Source organism: Microtus pennsylvanicus, chromosome 6 (assembly GCF_037038515.1).
Source record: "Microtus pennsylvanicus isolate mMicPen1 chromosome 6, mMicPen1.hap1, whole genome shotgun sequence".
Taxonomy (NCBI): Eukaryota; Metazoa; Chordata; class Mammalia; order Rodentia; family Cricetidae; genus Microtus; species Microtus pennsylvanicus.
The window spans coordinates 34542623-34566790 of NC_134584.1; the positions used below are offsets into that span (position 1 = coordinate 34542623).

The 24168-nt window shown below is 37.9% G+C and overlaps 1 protein-coding gene across 1 annotated transcript in view; it reads right to left on the minus strand.

The window, feature by feature from the left end:
- Hcn1 (hyperpolarization activated cyclic nucleotide gated potassium channel 1) overlaps positions 1-18372 on the minus strand; it is a 348290-nt gene extending 329918 nt beyond the window's left edge. The window contains exon 1 of the mRNA XM_075976028.1: positions 17840-18372. Within this exon, the coding sequence (XP_075832143.1) occupies positions 17840-18231 (392 nt within the window). The 5' untranslated portion in view covers positions 18232-18372. The remainder of the gene's footprint in view (positions 1-17839) is intronic.
- Positions 18373-24168: the final 5796 nt, after the last annotated feature.

Sequence of the window (24168 nt, forward strand, 5' to 3'; positions counted from 1 at the left end):
TGTTCCACACATATCCATAACTTAGCAAGAAATACGGCATTTGGTTGCCTTCTGGTTTAGTGTTGTTTTAAATATCTCGCTGGCTTTGGATTTCCCCATATAAGAAAACTACAGCAATACTTTGATGGCATACTTCCCCCTCCCAAATTAGTTTCAAAATAAATAAAACAGGCTGTTTAACATGAATGATTACTGTGAACATTGAAGCCAATACAGCAGCATGCACTTCAATTGGAAACTCTAGTATTTCTTTGGTTGCACAGAGATAGTATATTTTGTAAATATCATTCCTACTCTAAAGGACCATGAGGTCTCCTTGTTAATTATAAGGGGGACTTGAAAGGGGAATATGAATTATAAGTACTCTCACAATATTAGGTATTCATAAAAATGTGGAAAGTATGAATTCAGATATTTTAAAAACCTTATCTAGTGAACTTTTGTTTCTGGAAAGACTCCTATTTTTAAAATGTCACTGTCTTCTAAGCATCGCCTTCCACAACTGTGTTTCCTAGTCATCAAATATTTATAGCAACTTGCTGCGATAGCCGTGTAACTGATTTGAGAACACGTCTTGGTCATTACTATCTCTTGCTGTTTGCCTGCAGTGAGCTCTCGCATAATTAGGGCCGAATACACTTCACTTTTAAAATTAAACCAAGCCTCTGGGAAAGAGTCATGAAAATAGATGGTTAAAGGACACCCAGGCAATTAACAAGCATGATAAAGGTAAAAATTGAAGAGAGGAAAGTAGGTTAGGGACTTTTTCACTCTTCTTCAAACATAGCTTTCTGGTAGAGAAGAAATAAGCATCACCCTTATTTTCCATAAAGAAAACTTCTTTAAGATAAAGAAATCCCTTTGGCAGTGAATTTTCTCCTCTTTTAAATGCACAATTCTGAAAGATTCTGTTTAATTGACTCTTTTTTGGAAAAAAATTAAAAATCCTTCGTATTCTAAAATTATAAAGTGAAGATAGGAACTAAAAATAATAAAATGCTGGATTTCGATGGAGATAATTTTATTCCCAACATTTTTTTCAAACTGGTATACAAAAATATTGTTCGATTTATTTTTTTATAGACAAGAAGGAAGAGGGCAAAAGAGGGATGAGAGAGACATTAAGTACTAAGTACTGAATGTCACCTGATCCTTTTGCTGAACTAAGAATCCCAGGAAAGGCTGTGACTGATTCAATGGGGGAGGCAGACTTGAATGTATTGTATTAGTTCTTTCCTTCCACTGCATATGTTTCCTTTCTCTATGACAGGATTAAACAGGAAACAAACATAAAAGAACCCCACAAACTGGTAACCATCAAAGTTTCACCCTTCAGATGAGAGGAAAGGTCATTCAAACCTTGGGTTGTAATTCTATTTGCGTCCTGAGTGTGGGCCATATTCCCAGCACAATGTCACATTGAGTAGCTTTACCTTAGTTTTATTAGAGTTTTGATATAAATGCAAATCAGATCTGAGATTGAAACACAGATAAACAGTAATACTTCATTGCCCTTCCGTTATAACTTGGTATTTCCTTTCCAAAACTAAGACTTTCCCCTACCTTCTCTTGTATAATAAAAACCGACAAAGAAAGCCACACAGAGTGACTTATTACAAGGCAAAGACCCTTGAACTCATACTTAACACAAGAAATAAAGCTCCATGACCAAACAGAGAAGCCCAGTGATCAGCACATCCCCAAGTACAGCTCTTTTCCACCCTCCAAAAGCACAGCTTTCCTCACACAGTAGTAGCTTTCTTGAATTTTCCTGTAGTTGACCACAGTTGCATATTCTTAGCGAACACATTTGGAGCCCTCATCTCAATGTTGAAACTGAAGAATCTTCATCTGCCTTCCCACAAGTGCTTAGTATTCTGTTGAAGACCTTGGATAGCAGATTTGTCTATTCTTTCAGACTTTGCCAATCACATACCCAAGTGACACAGATCACTGTGGTCTCCATTCTGTGTTCTTGGAGACTAGTCTTTTATCCAGCTGCCTGTTTAGATGCAAGTTCCATCACCTTGGCAAAACTATTGGTAGTTCTGTGCCATTTCATCAAGAAGATATGTCTACTTCTGCTTTTGTTTGGTCCTGCGGGCCATTTATGCTCACTATCCAGATGCATTTAAAAAAGACTTGTGGAGTTTTTTGTTTTGTGTATAGCTCAATTTAAAATAAAAAACTTGTGGTTTTTTAACTATATAGCAAGTTTCCAGGTTAATTATTAGCTAAAATCATTTGTAAGAGTGTATTTTATCTCTTCTATTATGTCGCCCTTTAGTTCAGATTATATAAAAAGGAATGCATAGGTGTTTCATTCCTTTTACTTATCCAGCGTTCAAGAGAAGAAATTCAATTTCTATAACCTTCAAAAAGTAATCATGTCCATATCCCAATGAACCCAAACTTGAACAGACAGTGAATGTCTTTTCATTGAAGTTCTTATTCATTTTTGAAGATGACTTTCAGCTTCCCAATTCTTTCCTTCTATTCTAGCAGTGTGCTCCCTTGAAATCAGCCATCACTCCACTTCTGAAGACTTCTGCCCACTTGTCCAGGCCTACCCTAGTTTCAGCAGCTTTTCCACTGAGTGTGGGAGGTCCACCTCCTCTGAGTCTGTCACAGGCTATTGTATATCATTGTCCTTCCTCCTATGTAGAAATTCTCACAGCATGGGACTCACAAAGTTTTATGTCAACTTACATATTATTTAGTTTTATGAGTACAGGGTTGCTGTATAATATAAGCATGTTGGTTTGGTTATCGGTTTTGGTTTCAGGTTTTGTTGCTTACTGGAACTAACCATTGTATACTACCCTACATCACAATCTTTTCAAACTCAAGGGTTTTTTTGTTATTAAAAATTATTTCAAATTCAATATCCTGGTTTAATGTCAGTGATATCATTCTCATTAACTTTACACAGGACACACTGACAGACACCTTTGATTGGAGAATTTTTTCCTTCACTATCAATTTTGTGGAAAATAAAATAAACCTGTTTCTATGGGGTTACAATTTAAAATTAAGCCTTCACATTGTTGAGTTGGTATTTTATTAATTAAGCCTAGAGTTCAATACTGTTAATAGAAATAGCCTATTCTTGTAAAATGGCTTTTGAATATGCATTGTTATATCAAACATAATTTGGCACCACAGAAAAGCAAACGACACTATAAAATCATACCATTCCTTCTAAATGTCACTGTGCAAAGGTACATGTTCACCGTTATATTTTGATCAAGACAGTACTTATTTCAAAGGCAAGGGACATTTAAAAGGGGTTTTCGTATTCTGTGGAAATAGAGGCATACCACTCCAAGTACAACACACTGATGTTAAGGGATCCATTTATCAATTTTCTAAAACCCTAACTCCTGAGATGATGGTGCTGGGATGTGGGCCTCTCCATCACAGCTAGATCATTAGAATGGAACTCTCATGGTTGCCTCTTTATAAAAGAAGTCACAAGAGATCGCTGGCCCCTTCCGCCTTGTGAAGAGACAGTGAGAAGACAGTCACCATTAAGGAATAGACCTCATCAGACACCTGTTAGTGCTTTGCCCTTGTCCTTTCCATCCTCTGGGACATTTAGAAGGAGTCTAGACTACAGTATTTGTAAGAGCAACCCAACTGGACAAAGGCACAAAGACACCCTTACTACAAATATGCCCAAATTAGGAAAACCACACATAAAATACAGCATTCTAGTAGACAGAAGTGATGAAAGTATATAAGTACAGTATTGTCAAGGTCTAAAAATCATATTTCTAAGTGAATGTTCCTGCAACAGAATAAAATGAAATGATAAAGTACCTATACTAAATTAAAACATTCAGTATTTTGAACGAGAGTGTCATGAGGTTGATATAATCTTGCTCATGGAAATTATATATGGAAACCAAGATAGTGCCTATTATTGCTAAATTTCTAAAATTTCTTTTATTCAAATTTAGGAGCTCGCCTGTATGCTGCTGGGTTTTTGAATATAGCATTGAAAAATAGCAAAAAAAAATCTGTGCTCTAGCAAGGTTTAAATTACAGGTAAGAGGTAATGAAAGCAATACAACCTTTACTATGGCAAATCATGCTGAGGCCTCTAAAGATAAGGAAAGGCTAGAAAATAGAGAATAATTGACAATAAGGGTTATTGTGTATGTTTAAAATTTTGCTAATGTTGTTTTTGTGTATAACTTTATATAATTATAAAAGCACTATCAATAAATATCAGCTTTGTTTCCATGTATCTGAAAATGCCTCCTTTTCTCTTTATGGTAATTTACTAGAGCATACATTTTCAATAGGTACTTTAAAGAGAGAATAAAGTAGATCTTTGGAGATACATCAATTCACAGTTCGTGAAAGGACACAGTGGAAAACTCAGTGATATTACTAAATAGTGCACTAATTCACTGAAATGTCCTAAGGATTATTTATTCAATGATGTTTTCTCATTTATAAATTTAAGCCTAGGTTTGGATTTAACTTCACTATAAAATAATAAAAATAGATTTCTTTGTTTTATTAACATTATTTTCCAAGCTAGATTGTGCAATATATATATATATGTGTGTGTGTGTGTGTGTGTGTGTGTGTGTGTGTGTGTGTGATATATGTATGTATGTATTGTGCCTTCTGAATTCAGTAGTAACTTCATTTTTGGCTATGTGTCTATATCATTACTATTGAGACATAAGAGAATTAAAAGTATATTTTAATATACTCAACCAGTCACCAGTTGGTTTCAACAACATTAAGTAAGCAAAAATTTTCGGAGAATCACAGTCCCTTCTTTGCCCAGGAGTGTTTCTGGTTAAAATTTTGTGCTTTGTTGAACTTACTGAACAATCAGGAACAAACACTCATTATTAAATTACTCACAATCAGGAATCTAACCTCAGCATCAGACTCATTACTCACTGGTTTTTAATAAGCATGCAAAGTTTCTACATTGCATTTTCAAGCCTACATACTCTCCCATCTCTGTGGCCCACACTCCTACTGTACCTTTCTGTCCCTGGCATTTTTTTCCCTTTTCCTTCCTTATAATGTGTGTTACATTACTGTCCTCATACCCACCCACTCCCCTTCAAAATCTGATTTTTCTTATCTCATGGGGTCCAGTCTAGTTTCCTGACTTCTACTCTCATTTGCTAACATATAAATGCACACATATAACATAAACCTAGGATCTGCTTATGAAAGAGTACGTAGTATTTGTCTTAGCCTGTTACTTAACAGTAGTATTAATGTAGTAACTTCAAGTTCCATTAATTTTACAGAGATTTTCATAATTTCATTTTTTACAGTTGAATAAAATTCTATTGTGTATATGTAACACATATTTTGTTATCCATTCATCTGTTCATGGACATCCAGTCTTATTTCCTTTTCTTGTTGTTATGAATAGAGTATCAGGGGACAAGGGTGTGCAAATCTCCTTACATTTGGATGTATGATCTTTTTGAAAATCAAGCCTTTGAGTTGACAGTGAATTTTCTTCCTAAAGCAAGACTTTCTAGCTATAATTCTATTAAAAAATAGTGGAACCAAACAAAATTCTATTCATCCTTTTTCTGCATGTTGTTCTTGATGTCTTTACGTTGTTTTCAAATATACGTAGAACAAGAATTCTTTTTTTTTTTCTGAGACAGAGTTTTTCTGTGGCTTTGGAGCCTGTCCTGGAATTAGCTCTTATAGACCAGGCTGACCTCAAACTCACAGAGATCTGCCTGCCTCTTCCTCTCAAGTGCTAAGATTAAACACGTGTGCCACCACTGCCTGGCAGAAAAAGAATTCTTAACATCAACTCCTGAAATAAATATGCTTAAATGGAACCATGAGCCTCTTAAGGCCATAGACAAAGCATTGCATATACATGTTCTTTCAAGGGCACAGGGTATTAAACATTCAGTCTGATCCTGTACATATTCTGTAAGTTTGGTGGAGATATCTTCAGAGTGGAAAGATTCAGGTAGAGGAAAAGTCATAGCCCAGGTAGACACAGGAAGTGTGTTTCTACACAGAGATTGGGAGTCCCCCTTTTCTGAGGTTGTGCCCATGAGGGTTTCAGAGAAGACTGGAGCACATCCAGAGCTGGTGAGCATTCAGGAAAAGGATTCTCAGAGTACAAAGTATCACTTGTTCTGATTGCCACCAAGTATGCTTTAGTGGTGATGACTCAAATAGATGCAAAGGACTTTGAGCAAAAGCTTACCATGTCTGATCCTTGGCCTTGGGAGGCTTGGCATGCAAAGCCCCAAAGAGTTATGGCTACACTTGTTTTGAAAAAGCTATTGCAATCCATGACTACCTTCCAACCATGCGTCTAAGGGCAGCCATGGTCTGTGGGTGAGTGCCAATAACTCTGCAGCAAAAGAATAGCTTAATTTTTCATTTGGGTTTTTGATATTCTTTGTTTTGTTTGAGGTTTTGTTAAATTTTTTGGTTGTTGTTCTTAAGAATGGTTTGACATTTGATAAGGTGGCATATACTGACTGATCTTTTATACTCCCTATGGGACTAAATGGTTATTTTTATGAATAAAAAGTCTTTTTTCAAAAAAAGATAAAAAGAAATCTAGTAAACACTAGTATGTATACCTAACCATGAATGACTAGTAATCACTAAGTATAGACAATAAAGAATTGAGACTATTTATGTTATGTATATGTATACATATACCATACCCACATCTCCTGTGTACTTTATATACATATAAACAGCTCCCTACCATCTCCATCAAAAGTCATTTATATGGTTGCATGGGCTTATTCAACAAATTGTTGCTCAGAACAAAGACCCATTAAAGATAACCATTAAACTTATAAATGACATTTATTTAGAAATAAAAAAACACTGGTTCTGATATATATCATATGATGTTTAATGCCTAAGAACACGTCTTTTCAAAGTAGTGTAATTTAAAAAATAAAATTGTTGGTAAATGCATATATGTTCTAGAGAAAATGGAATGATGTAATTTTTACAAAATTTTTAAACTTCTTTTGCTTTTAAAAGAGGTTATCCTATAGCCCAGGCAGGCCTTGAACTCACTGTTTAGCCAGTTCTGGAACTGAGCTCCTAATTCTCTTAATTCCACATCGAAATTACAGGTGTGCTCCACCATGCCGCACTAATGTTTTTCAAATTCCTTCAACATATTTCCAAATAGCCATTTTTCCAGACCATTAATTTGACAATAAAAATAAAATAAAGAATTTAGCAAGTTATGATTCATCTTTCTTGGCTCATATGGAACATTTAATTAATCTGCACTAAGATCCCAAATGTTTCAATTATGCCATTTTTCTATGAAAATGAAGATTAGCAGAAAGCAGTACGTGGAACACAGCTACTCAAATTTTCTCTAAAATCTATTTCTAAATGTTTTGTACTCTATTACTTAATGCCAGCTACACTGTTTTATAAAAATCAACATGTCCAGAATATTTTGCAGGAAGAGGGTGAATTAGTGGCTTCCCAACGCTAATTGTCTCATGAGTAGACATATTTCATGGGGCCCACAGAAAACACGCCATGGCTTAGTAGGAATTCTCCTGTGCAAATGCCTAAGAAGGTAAATGGAGGAAAATATCTGCAGTTGCAACAGTGGGATGTTCTTCTGTCTCCTGAGCCTCGGCTTAATAAATCCTGAAGATCAGGGCCGGAGAGAACGCTCAGTTGTTAAGAACACTGACTGCTCTTCTAGAGAACCCAGGTTCTATTCCCAGCCCCCAGATGGAGTCTCACAACCTTTGTTAATTCTCATTTCGGGGCATTTGACACCCTCTCCTGGCATCCATTGTCAGCAGAAATATATGTGTTACATAGCACAGACATATATGCAGAAAAACATATACGCACATAAAAATAAATGAACAAATACATTCATATGACTATCAGAGAATGTACTTAGGAAACATTCTTGTTTGCTTGGCTCACATGCCATAATTCTATTTGAATTTTACTCCTGTAATAATAACTAAATGTAAAAGGTGTTAAATGCCCAACATAATCTGCTAATCATAGTCACAAATGTACATATGTAAATTACGCATAATGTATGTATATATAATGAGACAAAATATTCTTTTTCAAAATCTCATGAGTTCGATGTATCATTTTTCTCATTTTGTAATTGAATAAACTGAGACTCTCAGTGACTAAGGTTTTAAACCCATATAATTGCCTCAAAACATTAGTAAGCCCCATAGTTTTTCTTCTCATATGAAATAGAATTAAAAGATTATCAGAATATATCAACCCTGCTCCGTTTCTGCTGCTGCACATGCCTGATTCCCAAAATAAACCATTCTATTTCTTTTAGCATTTAACTCGTATTTCAAAGAGAAATCAATTTATTGACTCTAAACAGTGTTCACTTCCATTGATAGAAGTTGAAGATGTGACTTCCTTTCACCAGCCAACCTGCATTTACCTTTGTCCTGCCTGTTCTCAACCAAACTATGACAGGTATTACTGATGGCTAAGCAAAGCAAATTTGATTTTTCAGTTTCACAAACTTTTGGCTCACTCTGGAATTAATAAGGGTCCTTTTTTATAGTTCATATTCAATTATTTTACTAATATTTGTATGAAAACTAGAGACTTCTCATTTTAAATTATGTGTATAGAATATCTATGGTATTTTTTTCCAAATGCTGATGTGAACTTTTTCTCCTCAATCTTTCTCTGCTTCCCACGCTGGGTTAGTCCAGTGGCTTTCACTATTCCTTGAGCATTATCCTCTTTTTTTCTTTGAAAGCTCTTTTTGAGGCATCATTTCCCACTTTGCGTGTCTACACAGTGTTCAGTCTAAGTCCTTGTTATTCTGGAGCAAATTAACTAGGTACTTTGGAAGAAATAAAATGGTTACATGGATGACTTTGTTGTAGTAATTTCAAATTTCAACATTTAGTCCTTACTAATTCTATATTTTATTTAAAATTATTTGAGAATTTATTCTATATTTTCACATATGATTTATATTTTCTACTTTACTTTCACTTTTTGTCTCAATTTGAGGCATTTTACATAAATTTATTCAGTTATTTCTTTTAAAATTTTATTTTATGATCATTTTATGTGTATGAGTGTTTTCCATGTACACCCCATGTATGGCTGGTGTCCATGGGGAACAGAATAAAGCTTTGCATCCCCCGGAACTAGAATTACAGATGGTTGTGAGTCATCTGTTAATTCTGGGAACCAAACCCGCATCTTCTGCAAGAGCAGTCAGTGCCCATAACTGTTGAGACATCTCTCCACTTCCCAAGAATAACTGCTTAATATCTTACTCTAAAAAAAATCACTGAAATTATTGTATGGATAAAATATTTTTCTGAGAATATCATGTTGTATTTGCAATGCTGCCATTTTTTCCTTTTACTACTGTCTCTGTCCTTTGAACTTTATTGTTTTGTTTGATTTTCTTTCATAATGGAGACTAGAGTGAAAATTTTGGCAATGTTTTTACTTTCAGCTACTGAACAATGCTATACCACAAAATAATTTCAGCCTCTATTGATATATGCAGGGCTTTGGCAACAGAATTAGTTAATAAACAAGATTTTGCAATGCATACCCATCATCAGAGATATTTTTCTCTTGTTCCCTGACTGGGGAGAACTGACATGACTCCAACTATGCTAATACTAGCACAGAGAGCTCTACATTCAGTAAGGAAACCCATGTTTAATCTGTTTGTAGTCTGGCTTTCCTAGAGCTGCTTCTAAACTGATCCAATGTTTATCCCTTCCAAGATTCACTGGTCAAATGACTTTGAACATGAAGCATTTTCTTCACCAGCTTTTCCCAGAATACTTCAAGATCTCGTATTCTCTGCTGCTTCTTCATTCTGCTGGTCTCTGTGTAAAAGCATATTTCCATATTATTTTGGAGTCATTTCAGGAAGGAGGAAGGATAAGTGAGAGTGATTAGGTCAATTAATCATGTTTCCCTGAAAGTTAAGGGGATTTTTCATGCTGGCACCTCATTCCTTATTGGGAGAAAATTGAAATGACAGAATTAAGATTCAAAAAGGTATGAGTACCTGGCCCAGTTCTCATTATATATCTATGTCACCATGTTCATGCCACTTAATCTTTCTGCATTTTCATCTATTCCTGTGTACACTGGGCCACAAATGTAATGTTTGGGTTTCCGAGTTGTACGTGGCGGTGGAGACAAGATTCCAGGTGCTGTTGTGGGAGAACACAGAGCTTTTATAGCCTCTTTCTAGATCTATTGGCTCTAAGATCATTGTGCATTGGTATAACCGTGGGCTGACTCTTTATTTATACATCCAGTAATTATAAATTGAAAGCTACTATACAGACAAAGCAATATTACTCTTAAGGGAATTGAAACTATACCACCTTGCAAAATCATGTAAAATGCAAGGATAATCACAACAGTAGTACTGATGGTTACTAAAAATTGATGTCTAACAATGCAGACAAAGATAAATCAAATGCACCACATCTATAGAATCAATGGTATTCAACCAAAAAAAACACTAAAATATAATGCATTGAAAATGCTTGGTGAACCCTGAAAATAATAGCATGTTAAATAAAAGAAATTGCTAAAAAAAATAAATACTACATATATGTGATCCAACTGACAGGAAATTTCTAGGATAATTTCTACAAAACCATCAACAGAAAAAAAAATAGTGATTGCTTATCGATGAGAGGGCATGAGAAAGAACACACAAACATTACAGCTAAAGAACATGAAGTGTCTCCTTAGGACATCAAAATGTCCTGAGCATCATTATGGTGATGGGCACACAACTATGTTAATTTAAATAAAACATTAAATTTCATACTTCTAATTGGCAAATGGTATAACATAAAAATTATGTTTCAAAACACTGTTAAGTCGTCACCTAAAAAGTATGGAAGAAAAGGGGAGCTAATATGTGCATTATTACAACATTGGCTTTGAGAGTTTTGTTGGCTTGTATCATCATTCTTTTACTTTTTAATTTAAGAGAAAAAAATGACATGAAGCAAGGTGAGTAGAAAGCATAAAGAATGCACGAGGAGTCCGTGAGCAGGAAACAATAGGATGAAAATAAACTGTACTGAATTCTCAGAGAATAAATTTTAAAGAAGAAATATTAGGAAGACAAAATGGAGTAAGACCTGAGAACGCAAGTGGGGCTTAAAGTCTGGTGCAGGGACATGCACAGAAACAATGATCAATTCTGAGAAATAAGGGTCTTCAAATGAAAATAGAGACCATGGTGATGATACAGGTAGGAAATAGATGGAATATGGCCAGAGTTATTAAACTAGTTTCTAAGTAGAGGGTAGAAACTCTACCTAGGTCGTACGATGAAAGTGAAAGAATATTAGGAAATGTTGAATTTCACATGAAAATCTCTGTAGAAGGAAATGCCTAAGCTTATTCTAAAAGCTGAAACTTTATCAGAGTGGCTGAAGTTAGGGAATAAAGAGAGGGGAGGTGGGTGGTACCACTTCAATGAGTGGTGTGTCCTTGGCTGCATGTAGTTCACGATTTTGTAATCATGCAGAGTCTTGTATTATTAGGAGTGTAGTCAAATACTCCTGATGGAATGGGAAATATGTTGTGGATTTTCAGGAGAACATAAAATTATTCAGTTTACAATTGAAGATAATTTTCATCTGTGCAAGATGGTGGGTCTGGACAGTAATAAAAGCCTGCCATGTATCTTAACAGGAATGTCAACCCAAGGAAGATACCATTCTTGTCATTTTAAGAAAAGACTTAACTAGTATCATTTAATTAATTACTAAAATCAGTGGCTCAAAATGCCTGTAACCAGTAAGTCTAGTCCATGAACTTGGTAAAGAATATGATAAAATACACAAACATGTTGACTGCTGCATTAATTATAGTTCCTAAATATTTCGAACAAATCTGAAAGTCCAAAGCAGATAAAGAGTTGCTAACTTTTTATGTGGTTAGTTTTATGGGTTTTGTTTCTGTTTGTACACTTACACAAGTCTTGAAAATAAAATAAAGACTATGAAAACTAAATTGTAAAAATGTAAGTTCAAAGGATGCACATCTGGTTTAAGTGATCAGTGATTAGTTTAAACAGATACCATAGCAATATTAAGGTTCATGAAATCAATTTTTCTTCAGCCAAAGTCAGGTTATAAAATATCAGATAAATATTAAACTGACAATCAATTTCTACATTTATGTGTACATGAACATAATAGAATATGCATGCTTTTAATTGTATACTTATACCTTTTGAATACCTTATATTAAATATGCATACTATAACCAAAGAAATAAAGGAGAAAGGATTGTAAAGCTATATCCCATGATTGTCATAATTGCCATAATTTTTTCTGGAAAATCAATAGTAAGCAGCCCTTAAAATTTCATATATGTGTATATATATATATATATATATATTGTCAGCACTAGTTAGACTTGGTGGGACAAAAAGAAAAGAGAGTTTGGGCAGGGGACATGTTGGTCTTTGCAAGAGTTAGATAAGGAAAATGGAGGGTGAAATATGATTATATTTCATATGTGTGTGAAATTCTCAAAAATAAGAAAAAATGCAATTTAAAAGCAATTCCTATATATGAAAGGTATTCTTTTAAAGAAAATTACTTGGTCTTGTGAAAATGGTCTTTTTTCGGCTATGAAGACTATTTCCTTCAATGTTACTGCTCTGTCTCTTCTCCTAAAATATGGTGCCAGTATAATTCATAGTCTGGTATGCATTTAGAAAGAATAAGAGCAAAAAAATACCCTGAAAATATTCTATAGTATTCATGCAGTCTAATTTACGTACTTTCCACGCATTAATGCATGTTCTTAATGCTAATACTGTACTTACAAGGGACTATATTTGAAAGGGTTCACGCTAAGCCCAATATCTTTTGCAAAGCTATGAGATGAATTATTTGAGAAACAGAAAAAGCCTACCCTGAATGGGAACGTTATCACATTCAACTCACATAAAGTATATTTTGCTGGCGTCATGCTCCCAATGGGAGATACATTCACTGAGTGCAAATATGCTGAATTATAGATCGTATTTTAGCTGTGCACCACTGGTGATGATACCTTGGTTTGTGGTTTTCTTGTTAAGGCAGATACAGTTGCATTCAGTACAGTTAACTGAACACATAATGAAATTAATAAATGTTTTTAATATATGTAAATTTTATTATTATGTAACTAAAACAAGTTTTAAGATAATAAATATGATTTAGTTATAGTATACATATCTACTGTTTCTCAATTTATAGCAAGTCCTCAAAAGCATTCTTAAAATTTATTCAGAAATAATAAAAATTATCTTATAATTTTTAAATTTCTATAACTGAAATGCTTATATATCTATAATATTTAGTACATGATATTTAATTCCAAAACATTAAGTAAAACTTTGAGTCATGAAATATAATAAAAATGTAACTTAATAAATTCATAGCTTAAAATATTTTAAATAACTTTTAATTGGGCTTACCACTGACATAGTCCTTATAAAAAAGCTTAATTAAATCTAAGATATAGAAAGATACATATAACATAGAAATACATCTTTCTGAATTATTCTGGCTCTGTTGATATGGGAGAACAAACATATTGCTGGGAGAATTCAGAGTGCAGCCAGCTTAAAAACATTGTAAGAGTAAGCTAACTAGAACTCCAACCCCAGAAGGTTGAATTATTTCCTTTGATGAACTGGAGAATGGGTTGAAGCCTTCCTTCCCTAATGAGCATGGCAATGACCTCTGACATCAGTAGTAACTATGAGGCAGACACAGAGGGGCGAAGGTGCTCTTCAGAAAGTGATGTCTTACCTTCAGTATTTAAAACACAGTAGACTTTGTACACAGTTGCTTGTGCTAATAATGAGAAGCAGAAGTCAAAATACAACACAGACACACACACTTGCACACACACACATACCCACGTGTGTCCCATAACAAAGAGCACAATGCCAGCTGGCTTCTTCGTAGAACAGGGGCATTTTGTTTAAATGAACCATTGTGTGAGCATGGGCCAACAAAGTAAGATCAGAATCCCCCAAAATAGGAAACACCATGGTAAAAAGTTTTTTTCCAAGAGAAGTTGTTCTCATGATGAAATCATAATCTCACCATGGTAGTGGGTAACTTAATGGGAACTTGGTTAGTATGTTCATGGCTCTGAGGCTGACCCCTAGCAATACACAAACACCACACAACTCATACACAAAACACATGCACACATCCACTAAAGCAGTCTAAATATTTTTTCAGCACGTTTGAATAATTATATCATAACTAGCAGTTGGCTGTGAGATCACAACACTTGCTTATCATCACATAATTATTAAATAGGTGAAAATTATTTTAGTTAGTAATTGTGTAACTACTACTGCTTCTTTCAAAATATTAATACTTAACCTTGAAATTAAACGTGTGTTGTTAACACAAATTCCAAAAAGGCAGAGACTATGGCTTCACTGAACAGAACCACAGCCGTGGGAATTACTTTAAGATATCTATCACAAAGTGGAGAGTAACCGAGGAAGAAATGCAATCTGGTCCCCGTGCACAGACACAACTGTACACACGCGCGCACACACACATACACACAAACACACACATGGCAGTTGAGGAGAACCACACACACACACACACAAAAAAAAAAAAAAAAACCAAAAAACTCTACGTACCTACCAATGTTTGCCCCGGTCTTGATGATTAAATATCACAGGGGAAAAAAAGTATGTTTCCTAGCTCCTTCCACATGGTTTCTTACACTGTCACTATCACCGGACTCATCTTTACTCCCTGAAGGTTCCTGCCATTATCTTCTCCAGAGAAATAAAGGAAAACACAGAGCCTCTGTCCTAATTACACTGGAAGTGGAAGACTGTTACCTGCCAGACACAAAAGTAGCACATTTGGACTTTGGTGAGCAGAAGAGCCACTAGCTAGCTGTCTGAACGTGTCAGCTGGAGCACAGCCCTCACCTAGAAGGAAGTGGGAAAGGATCTCTGCCTGAGAGTCACCCCAACATGGCCACCAGAATATTAGGCACAGCACTAAAACCACGGCGTGTCCTAAGGAGAAGTGACACACTGCCCTTGGCAATTTGGGGATGGGCAGCAAATGCAGAGGGCACTCTCCAGGGCTCACAAAGAGCTATGAAGGCGACAATTTGTTTCAGACTTTCCAAAACCAATGCCCTTCCTCGGAAATGTAGTCTTGTGTGGTACTCTCTCTGTTAGCAGATTAATCAACTTAAATTTGATGATTTAGTAATTTCGGCAAAAGGCTTCCCTTAAAGTCCTTGCTCAGGAAAGGTCTGAGATGAGCCAATCAAAACCATCAAATTTTCCAGCATCCACTGAAGGCCACTTGAACACTGCTTTCACTGTAGAGAAAAAAGTTGCTGAAATTTTGTATGGTTTTGGTTGTGGGTTTAACAACTACATTTTTTGCCATGTCATAGGTTTTGGAAATGCTTGTATTTGGTGTTATGAATATACAAAAATATGAATTAGTAACATCTTCTGAACCCAAACAGGTACAATGTGTCCAAGATCCTTAGTTTGTCATTTTTAGGAAAAAAACAAAGGAATACCGCAATTTTTCATTTCAATTTTTCCAGATATCTCCTATAAAAATTTTGCATAATACTGATTATTTCGCCTATTGCTGCTATGTTTCCTCTATGCAAGGGCAATCAAGTCTCCCAAACTGTGCTAGGGTTTGTTAGTATATAGCTCGTTCTCGGTCATCTTTCACTGCTGTGAAATGCAGGACAAAACCTCATCATCACTTGGTTTCACCTCCCACCTTTGTTCCATGTTTGCTTTTGCTTTACCGGATTTTCTTGGGGAAATATGTAGAATCCCTTAATTTCACTGATCCATGGATTAAACATCTGATTCCAATTCATGAAAAGTTGCTATATGCCCTATATACTTTTAGAAAAAAGAAATGAGAGTGGCACTTTAATCATTTGATACAGGCTGCTATTTTGAAAAGCACCATCATTTTTCTGTTGATAAATACATAAAAGTATCCTTCGAACTCATTTAATTAAATGTGATATCAGCTAAATAAAGTTTAGCACCTTTGGCATGTTATCATTGAATGTCATAATCTTTTTCAAAATATAGGTCTCATTTTTCTTATTAAGACTGTTGAATATTCTCTTGCAAAGTTTTTCTTTTGAAATGTATAGTATCGTTTGGATTATATTCCCATGGAGGTCTCAAAAAGAGATGGTATTCAAATCCCGCTTTTAAAATTCAAAAGAGCGTAACAACCTAATTTGCCTAGGATGGGGCAAGACCATCTATGATTTGCCTTTCCAAATATCTTCCTCGCAGATGAAGCATACTTGATTACTCGGGAGGCTCTTTTAGCCTGAACATTCTTTCAATTGAACCCAATAATCCACAGACAATGGCATTAACTATTGTAAGCCCTTCAGGGATTTTCCTATGTGTTTTTGAAAATAAGAATTTAAAAGCTAAATCTTTCATATAATACACCCACTCCATGCACAAGAAGAGAGACTGCTGATTTCTGAGGCGACAAATATCTTGGGAAAGATGGGCAGTTGTCTCCCCAAGCTTTCTTTGCTGGGCTGTAGTCCACAGTTAACTTGATTCAGAACTATGGACAGCTCCCTCTCCCGCAGGCACTTCACAACAATTTCGGTTAGTTTCTGAACACTGCTCGAAGTAAGGCTTTTTGTTGCTGTTTGCTTGTGGTTTACCAGGAGGCTAAACGCTCAGTGTGCAATACACTCCTGTCGTTGCTGTGTTTTCCCCCTTGTTCGAACAAATTAGATAAACAAACAAGTGGATCACCCGGAGTTGCTAGTTGGGGATTTTCAGAAGGACTCTGCTTATGTTCAGGGGCGGCTCGTCACGCTAATAAGAGGATCTACTTCACGACCTTCATTTGTCAGTCTCTAAACGTGCTTATTAACCGAATGAATACTCGGGCTACAAATAAGATCAGGAAACTCATATTAATTTTCTCCTGCTGACAGCTCTGCTGTGCCCTTCCTCCAAGGCTGGGAAACTGGCAAGACATTTCTGAAATGGATTTGTAGTCAAGGTCAAGAGCGGGTGTCGCTCTATTTCAGGAAGGGGGCTCAAGAAACGCTCCCCCCATCTCTGTTTCGGGAACTCGAAGCTTCCTGTCACGCTCCTGCCCAGTTGGGCAGCACTGGCTCCGCTGAAACCTCAAGTCACAGACTACCCAAGCCAAGCAAGCACAAGTGTCCTTCCTGTGCCTGCCAGTCACTGATCTGGAGAAATGCGGTGGGGACAAGAGCGTCTATAAGCATAAGAACAACAGATTAACACTCCCAGGGGCGAGAGTGGCAGGAACAGCTAGGACCTGTGAGTCACTGTCTCCAGTTTCCTCATCTCCGGAATCCCAGAAGCATCTTTTTTCTCTTTGGGGAGCAGCGCTAGCAAGGATACCTGCCCTACTCCTAACTCTCCCATTACCGAAGTAAAAGTTTTCCTAATGAAACTTAGCCACCTAAGTCCAGGGGTCATAGTGGCCTTTTTCCCTCCCCATCTAACCCCCAGAGTTCAGCAGACAAAGGGAACAAGCTTCGCTGGCGCCCTGGGGAGAAGAAACTCCGTAGCCCAAACCTTTCCTGGATGGAAACTAGTTGAAGAGTTGAGTCTGGCCAGTTTGAGTAGGAGCCACGGGCAGCGCTGCCCCGCCTGCCCCGCACCCCGCTGCGAGTCCCCGGGGCGCCCCCTCCCAGGGGCGCGGAAGGATGCTGGAGGGTGCGCCTAGGGGGGGATCAGGGTGGGGCGACGCCAGGGAGCCCTCACCTGAAGTCACTGTACGGGTGGATAATCCAGAAGCCTGCAGTTTTAACCCTTTCCTGCTCCTTCTCCACCGCCTTCTGGCTGCCGAACATGCGGAGGGAAAATTTGTTGACCCCGGGCTGCAGCATGGAGGTGAACTGCCTCTGCATGAAACCATACTGCCGCCGGGGACCCTCAGCATCCTCGAAGCTGCCCGCCGGCTCTTCGCCGCCTCCGCCGTCCACCTTGAAGCACACGGAGTTACCGTGCTCCTTCCCCGCCGTACTGCTCCCCGGCGGGGTCCCCAGGCGCTTGTCGGCCACCGCCGGCCCCGTCGCGGACGCCTTGGAGGGGAAGACGCTGTTGCCATCGTCGCGGCTGTTGGACGCGGACTTGGGCTTGCCGCCGCCTTCCATGCCCGGAGGACGCGGCCGGCGACGGCGCGGACTCCAGACTCGCCGGGGGCTCGAGGCCGAGGGCCAGGGGCCGGAGCCGGCTGCCCGCGAGCCCGGCTGCCCGTCGCGGCGGCGGCGGCGGCGGCGGCAGCTGCTGCTTCCCGCCCGCGCCGCTGCTCAGCTGCGCGCCTCGCTCCCGCCGCCGCCGCTGCCCTCAGTGGCTTGCGCTCCGGGCTCTGCTGCGCCTGGTGCTGAGGCTGAGGATGCGGGCGCGGGGCGAGGCTCAGCTCAGCATCCGCGCGCCAGCGCTGCCCCTCGGCTGCCCCCTGCCGGCCGCACGCCTCCTCTGCCAGCGCGCGCCCCGCCGCTCTCCTGTTCCACTTCTGCCCAGCGTGACATTGAACTCCCCGGCTAGCCCCGGACGTCTATTTGTTCGTCTGGCGAGAGGCTCGCTGGGTGTGGGTTTGCAAAAATGGGAGGAGAGGAAAGGAAAGCGGAGAAGAAAAGGGAGAAGAGAAAGGGGAAGGGGAAAGGAGGGAGGGAGAGAGAGAGAGAGAGAGAGAGAGAGAGAGAGAGAGAGAGAGAGAGAGAGAGCTAGCAAGTTGCTTCCAAAAGGAACTGAGGAACCGCCTAAAACGAACCGCCTAAAACTCACAGAGACACTGTCTGGACGCCTGTTGGAAAGGGGTTACAGATGGAAAGAGTGGTTTGGGAAGGCTAATTCCTTTCACTATAAATTCACTTGTAAAGTTAGATGAACAAAGATACACACTGAAATTTTTCAAGGATAATGAAAATCTAAGATACGCACTGAAAAATAAATTTCATGAATTGAAATGAAGGAGAGAGGAACAGAGGAGAGAAAAGAGACGAGGGGAAATGGAGGAGGGGGGAGAGACAAACAACTAGCAAATAGATCTTTGTAACCCCGGGTTACAGCTGATTAGCTGCCTGGAGCTTTGCAGATTAAGGATCTGTACCTAGGGACAGACAAGTGACCTCCTTCTACTTATCCTGTTTATTGTCACACAGCTCCTTAAGCAGGGATGGGATTCTTTTCTAGGGAGGCCACAGTCACCAACACATATGTGAGCAAGTCTATCAGCCACCACTGCTGGGGGAAAAAATAATGTGTAAAAGATAAGCGGCCTGAACTGACCTTATTTTAAGATAAATTATACGATCAATAAACACACAGATAAATATGCCGGTTCGTGTTCAACAACACTATGCTTGGAGGTTGAGATAGCTTGGAATCTGGTCAGAATGTCATGGAGTATTCTCTGGTGAAGCTTCCCACGTGTGACTGATGCTGAAGACAGCGTTCTCAGGTTTCTCTTATTCCCTTGGTGTCTCCCCAACCCATTGGATTAGCTAATAGAAGCAAAATGTGCTGCCAATGTTACCATCCACTCAGCATGGCATCCTGGATGTTGGAAGAGTCTCGAGACTGTAAGCAACCCAAAACATCTGTTCCAGATACTTTCTCTGCCTCCATGCCCACAGCCTCTTCAAAGGCAAGCTCACCCTGCCAAGTCACTGGTCCCTGGTCAATCGTCTGCTAAGGTTGCATAGGGAAGAGAGGACACTTCAGGGAGAGATTCTTTGTCAGGGTGGCAACTTGTGGCACAGGATTAAAAAAAATGGATGAGGCCAATAACTTAGTTGTTTTTTTTTTAATGAATCCTTTGATGAAGCCAATTCCCAAACACATCCAGTGTCTTCATGAGGCTTTAGAGAGGTTGGGGGAGAAACAGAGGATAGTGAGTGTTGTCCCAAGACACACAGAACCTGCTTTCAACTAATCAAAGCCCAGATCCTCACAAAATAAGCATGCTTGGTCAAACTTTTATGGTCACAGATGAGGAAATAACAACATAGCACTCTAACCTAGCAACATAGGGACCTTGAAAATCACAAGGACAGAAAAACATACTAGATGCCACAAGCAGAAAAAAAACATAAGGAGGAATAAAATTTATTATTGTCAAAAGCATGGCTCTGCCTCCCAAAATTTCCAGTATTCAGTCCCATTTCTTCACTAAACAAAAGAAATTCTGTACAAAAACCCATTCTGCATGCTTCCCCAAGCCCTCTAGTTTCAGTAATGAGTGTAAACATGTGTATTTAATATAATTTAATATAAATTTTAAATTTTATAATAATGTAAAAATATGCCACCTAAGATGCAATGCTGTTTTAATAAGTTTCTCTCCTCTCCTCCCCCCTCCCTTTATTTTGTTCACCCATCCTTGTCTTTGTTCTATTTCATCTGTTCATAATCACTATGAGGCAATTATTTCAGTAAACTTTTCCTAAGTTTCATTGTTTGTCCTAAATATGACAGAAGTACTGAAAAAATAAGAACTCATCATGTAACCAGAGGCACATTTAGGAAGAAACAGAAATTATTAGTTGCTGCAAGTGCAGCTTAGAGAATGTATTTTAGCCATTATAATTCTTAATTTTAAAAACTGATTATGTGTATATTACGTCAGCATATTCAAAATTATCAGCAAAATGCAAAGTCAAGTCCCTTCGTTTTGCCTTCATGGTACTGATCTACAGTTGTTTAGAATATGGATCCTCATGAAAAGTTGAAAGGCTTTAAAATGTTCCCTGCCTCCCTTTAATACTCTGCTTAAGATCAAACTGCAGACAGCAGCAGAAGATTAATATGAATCTAAAATAAAATCTCCATGCAGCCGACACAAGTAACTGTGAAATGAGACAAGAAAGATAGATAGATCGGTGGCTTGAAAACTGATGACTCATCAGAAAATCCTGAGGCGAGCATCAGGTTTGTGGGCTTGTTAGTAGGGTGGGGCAAATGCTGAAGCACAACACACGTCTGAAACCATGTTGTCAGAACTCTGCTGGAGAAGGCAGTAGTCCATAATCTCAGTGTCTCAAACTCAGACAAATTTGATTTTCTGGAAGGCGGCTGCCAGCATCATGCTTAATGCAAAAGACTCGAGCTGTGACAGTCAGGACAGAACACTCATGGTCAGCATTTCTGTCACACAGCCCAGGTTCGGTTGATATCCTCGTCTCCCTGAAACCTCAAAAGGACCAAGTGGGTAAGCAATCGTAACAGACAGCATAAATTTAAAAGTTCACATAAAATCAGGGGTGGGGGTGGAGTTTATATAAAACGTACACGCTAAAAAAAAAATCAGTGTTTTTCCTAAGTATCAACTGTAATTATTAAGAACAAAGGTTCCTTGTATAATTGCAAATAATTCAGTAACAAATAAGAACAACATGAGACACCCAATTCAAAAACACACTAAACTTTACAAGAAGCATGAAAAATGCATTTAAATAAATGAGAATACAGTCCAAAAATTTAATATTCTAATGATGATGGTTCTTCCCAGATTTGTTTTTAGAGTTCAAGTAAATTGGATTATTTGTAAATTTTCCCCTGGAGGACAAACATGACAAAATGTTTTTAAGGTTTTCTGGGAAAAGTTCTTCTGTCAAATCATCTAGTGTGGGTCTAGAGACATGACTCAGTGGTCACAGTGTAAAGTATGTGGGGTATGGTGGCACATCACTCTGGTTTCCAACCCTAGAGAGGCAGAGGCAAGTGAATCACTGTGTGTTACAGACCAGCACAGTCCATATGCGAATTCCAGGTCAGAGGTCAGGCAGGGCTCCACAGAGAAATCCTGTCTCAAGAAAAAAGAAAAGAAAAGAGAAAGAAGTAAAGAAAGAAAAAAATTAAATAAAAAAGAAAGAAAGAAAGAAAGATGTTGACAGATGACATCTGGTGCATGGGGCGGTGGGGTGGGGAGACACTACTCACAAAATAAAAATATTGCAAAGATTGACAAGGTGTTAGTTGAGTGTAGGGTGGTATGAAGCAGAGGAAGACAGCGAAGGCAATAAAATAGAATGAAACAAGAAACGTGCTCTATCCTGTACTGATTAGAACTCAAAGGTGTGGGTGCAGGCTAAAGGATACACTGTACAGTAAATTATTCTCGAAGGATGATTAGCACTTCAAGGAAGATAGGAGGTGAAATATACCATCATGTTGTTTCTTAAAGTACCATTATACAGTATTATGAAGCAAATACTGGAGCTATAGCAGGTAAGAATGTTCACAGGTGTTTATAAAGGCAAACCCAGTAAATGATTTTCAACTCATGGTAGCAAGAGAAGACATAAAGAAAATACTGATCCTACTGCATGTACTGGCTTTGTGGGAGCCTAGGCAGTTTGGATGCTCACCTTACTAGACCTGGATGGAGGTGGGTGGTCCTCGGACTTCCCACAGGGCAGGGAACCCTGATTGTTCTTCAGGCTGATGAGGGAGGGGGACTTGGCTGGGGGAGGGGGAGGGAAATGGGAGGCGGTGGCGGGGAAGAGGCAGAAATCTTTAACAAATAAATTAATTAAAAAATAAAAAAGAAAATACTGATTGATCTGTATGCATAGAAACATCAAACTTCTGTTTAAATTCAGCACAATCATACTTTAAAGAGAAATTGTAGAAAATGTTAAAATATGTTGTATATAACGTTGCATATGAACTCAAACAGATGGTTTTTATGCAAAGGAAAAATTCTTACATAAGTAATGAATAGGATTATTTATGTATTAATGTCTTATACAAAGACTTAAGCAAAGTTAAAAGAATTTTATATTCATAAAAGACTATGTATTTAACACTTCTTTAGTAGTGAATATTTGACGTTTAGGCTATTTGTGCTTTTATAAACAAGTCTATAATTGACATCATTATTATGCTTCTGTGTACATATTAACATAGATCAAAATAAAAATATTAAAAGTAAAGAACATAACTAAATCAAAGTAATGCATGTTAGTTTTTGATATAACTATCAATACATTCTCCAAGTAAGTGAACATACGTGTCTATATTCCTACTAAGACTGCACGAGGCTACTTGTTATGTATACTTAAACAAGCATAACATATTAAAAATCTATATAATTTAAGAGAATCAAGAAAGTAAACATAGGATCATTGCAGGTTTAATTAGATTGTCTCAATTTTTAATAAGTATATATTTACATTAAAATACGCTCCACTAGTCTGACTTCACAACATGTATTTAATCCCAGCATTAGGGAGACAGAGGCAGGCCAATCTCTGTGAGTTCAAGGCCAGCATGATGCAGGCTATCCAAGACTACATAATGAGACTTTTCTGAGGAAAAAAATTTCCATTAATACAATTCAGAGCCACAAAGCCCTCCCAAGTATGAAGAGAAATCATGTATGAAAAATTTATGAATTTGAGTAAATAAAAACTAAAACATGCTTAAATATTCTACTCTTATTGTTTCTTTTACTATTTTGAGATTATAATAGCCTTTGGTAATATAGTTTTTGAGAGTTTTCTATATGAATACTGGTTTTGCATCATTTCTCCACTCCCACTCCTTTCTCTGACTTCCCCCATGTTTCCACACTTCTCAAATTCACGACTCCTTTTTCTTTATTATTATATAAATTTATGAATACAACCTGATGAGTTCATTCAGTGTTGTTATTATTTCCATGTTTAAAGTTAGGATTAGATAACTTCTCTGTGAGGTCATACCTGAAGAAGACTGAGTTTCCCTCATCTCCATCAAGGGGTGTGACCAAATAAAATTTCCCACATCCGTGTTAGCATGTCAAGAGATATCATCACTTGCTTAGGCAACGATATTGTTGAGCTTCATAGGTGCAGCACCCCTTAAAAGACACTATCTCAGGACAGATATCCCATAGGTGCAGCACCCCTGAAAACACACTGTCTCAGGACAGATATCCCCATGGGTGAACCACCCCTGAAAAGACACTATCTCAGGACAGATATCCCATAGGTGAAGCACCCCTGAAAAGACACTGTCTCAGGACAGATATCCCCATAGGTTCAGCATCCCTGACAAGAGACTATCTCAGAATGGATATCCCTATGACTTTCAAGGTCTTTCCA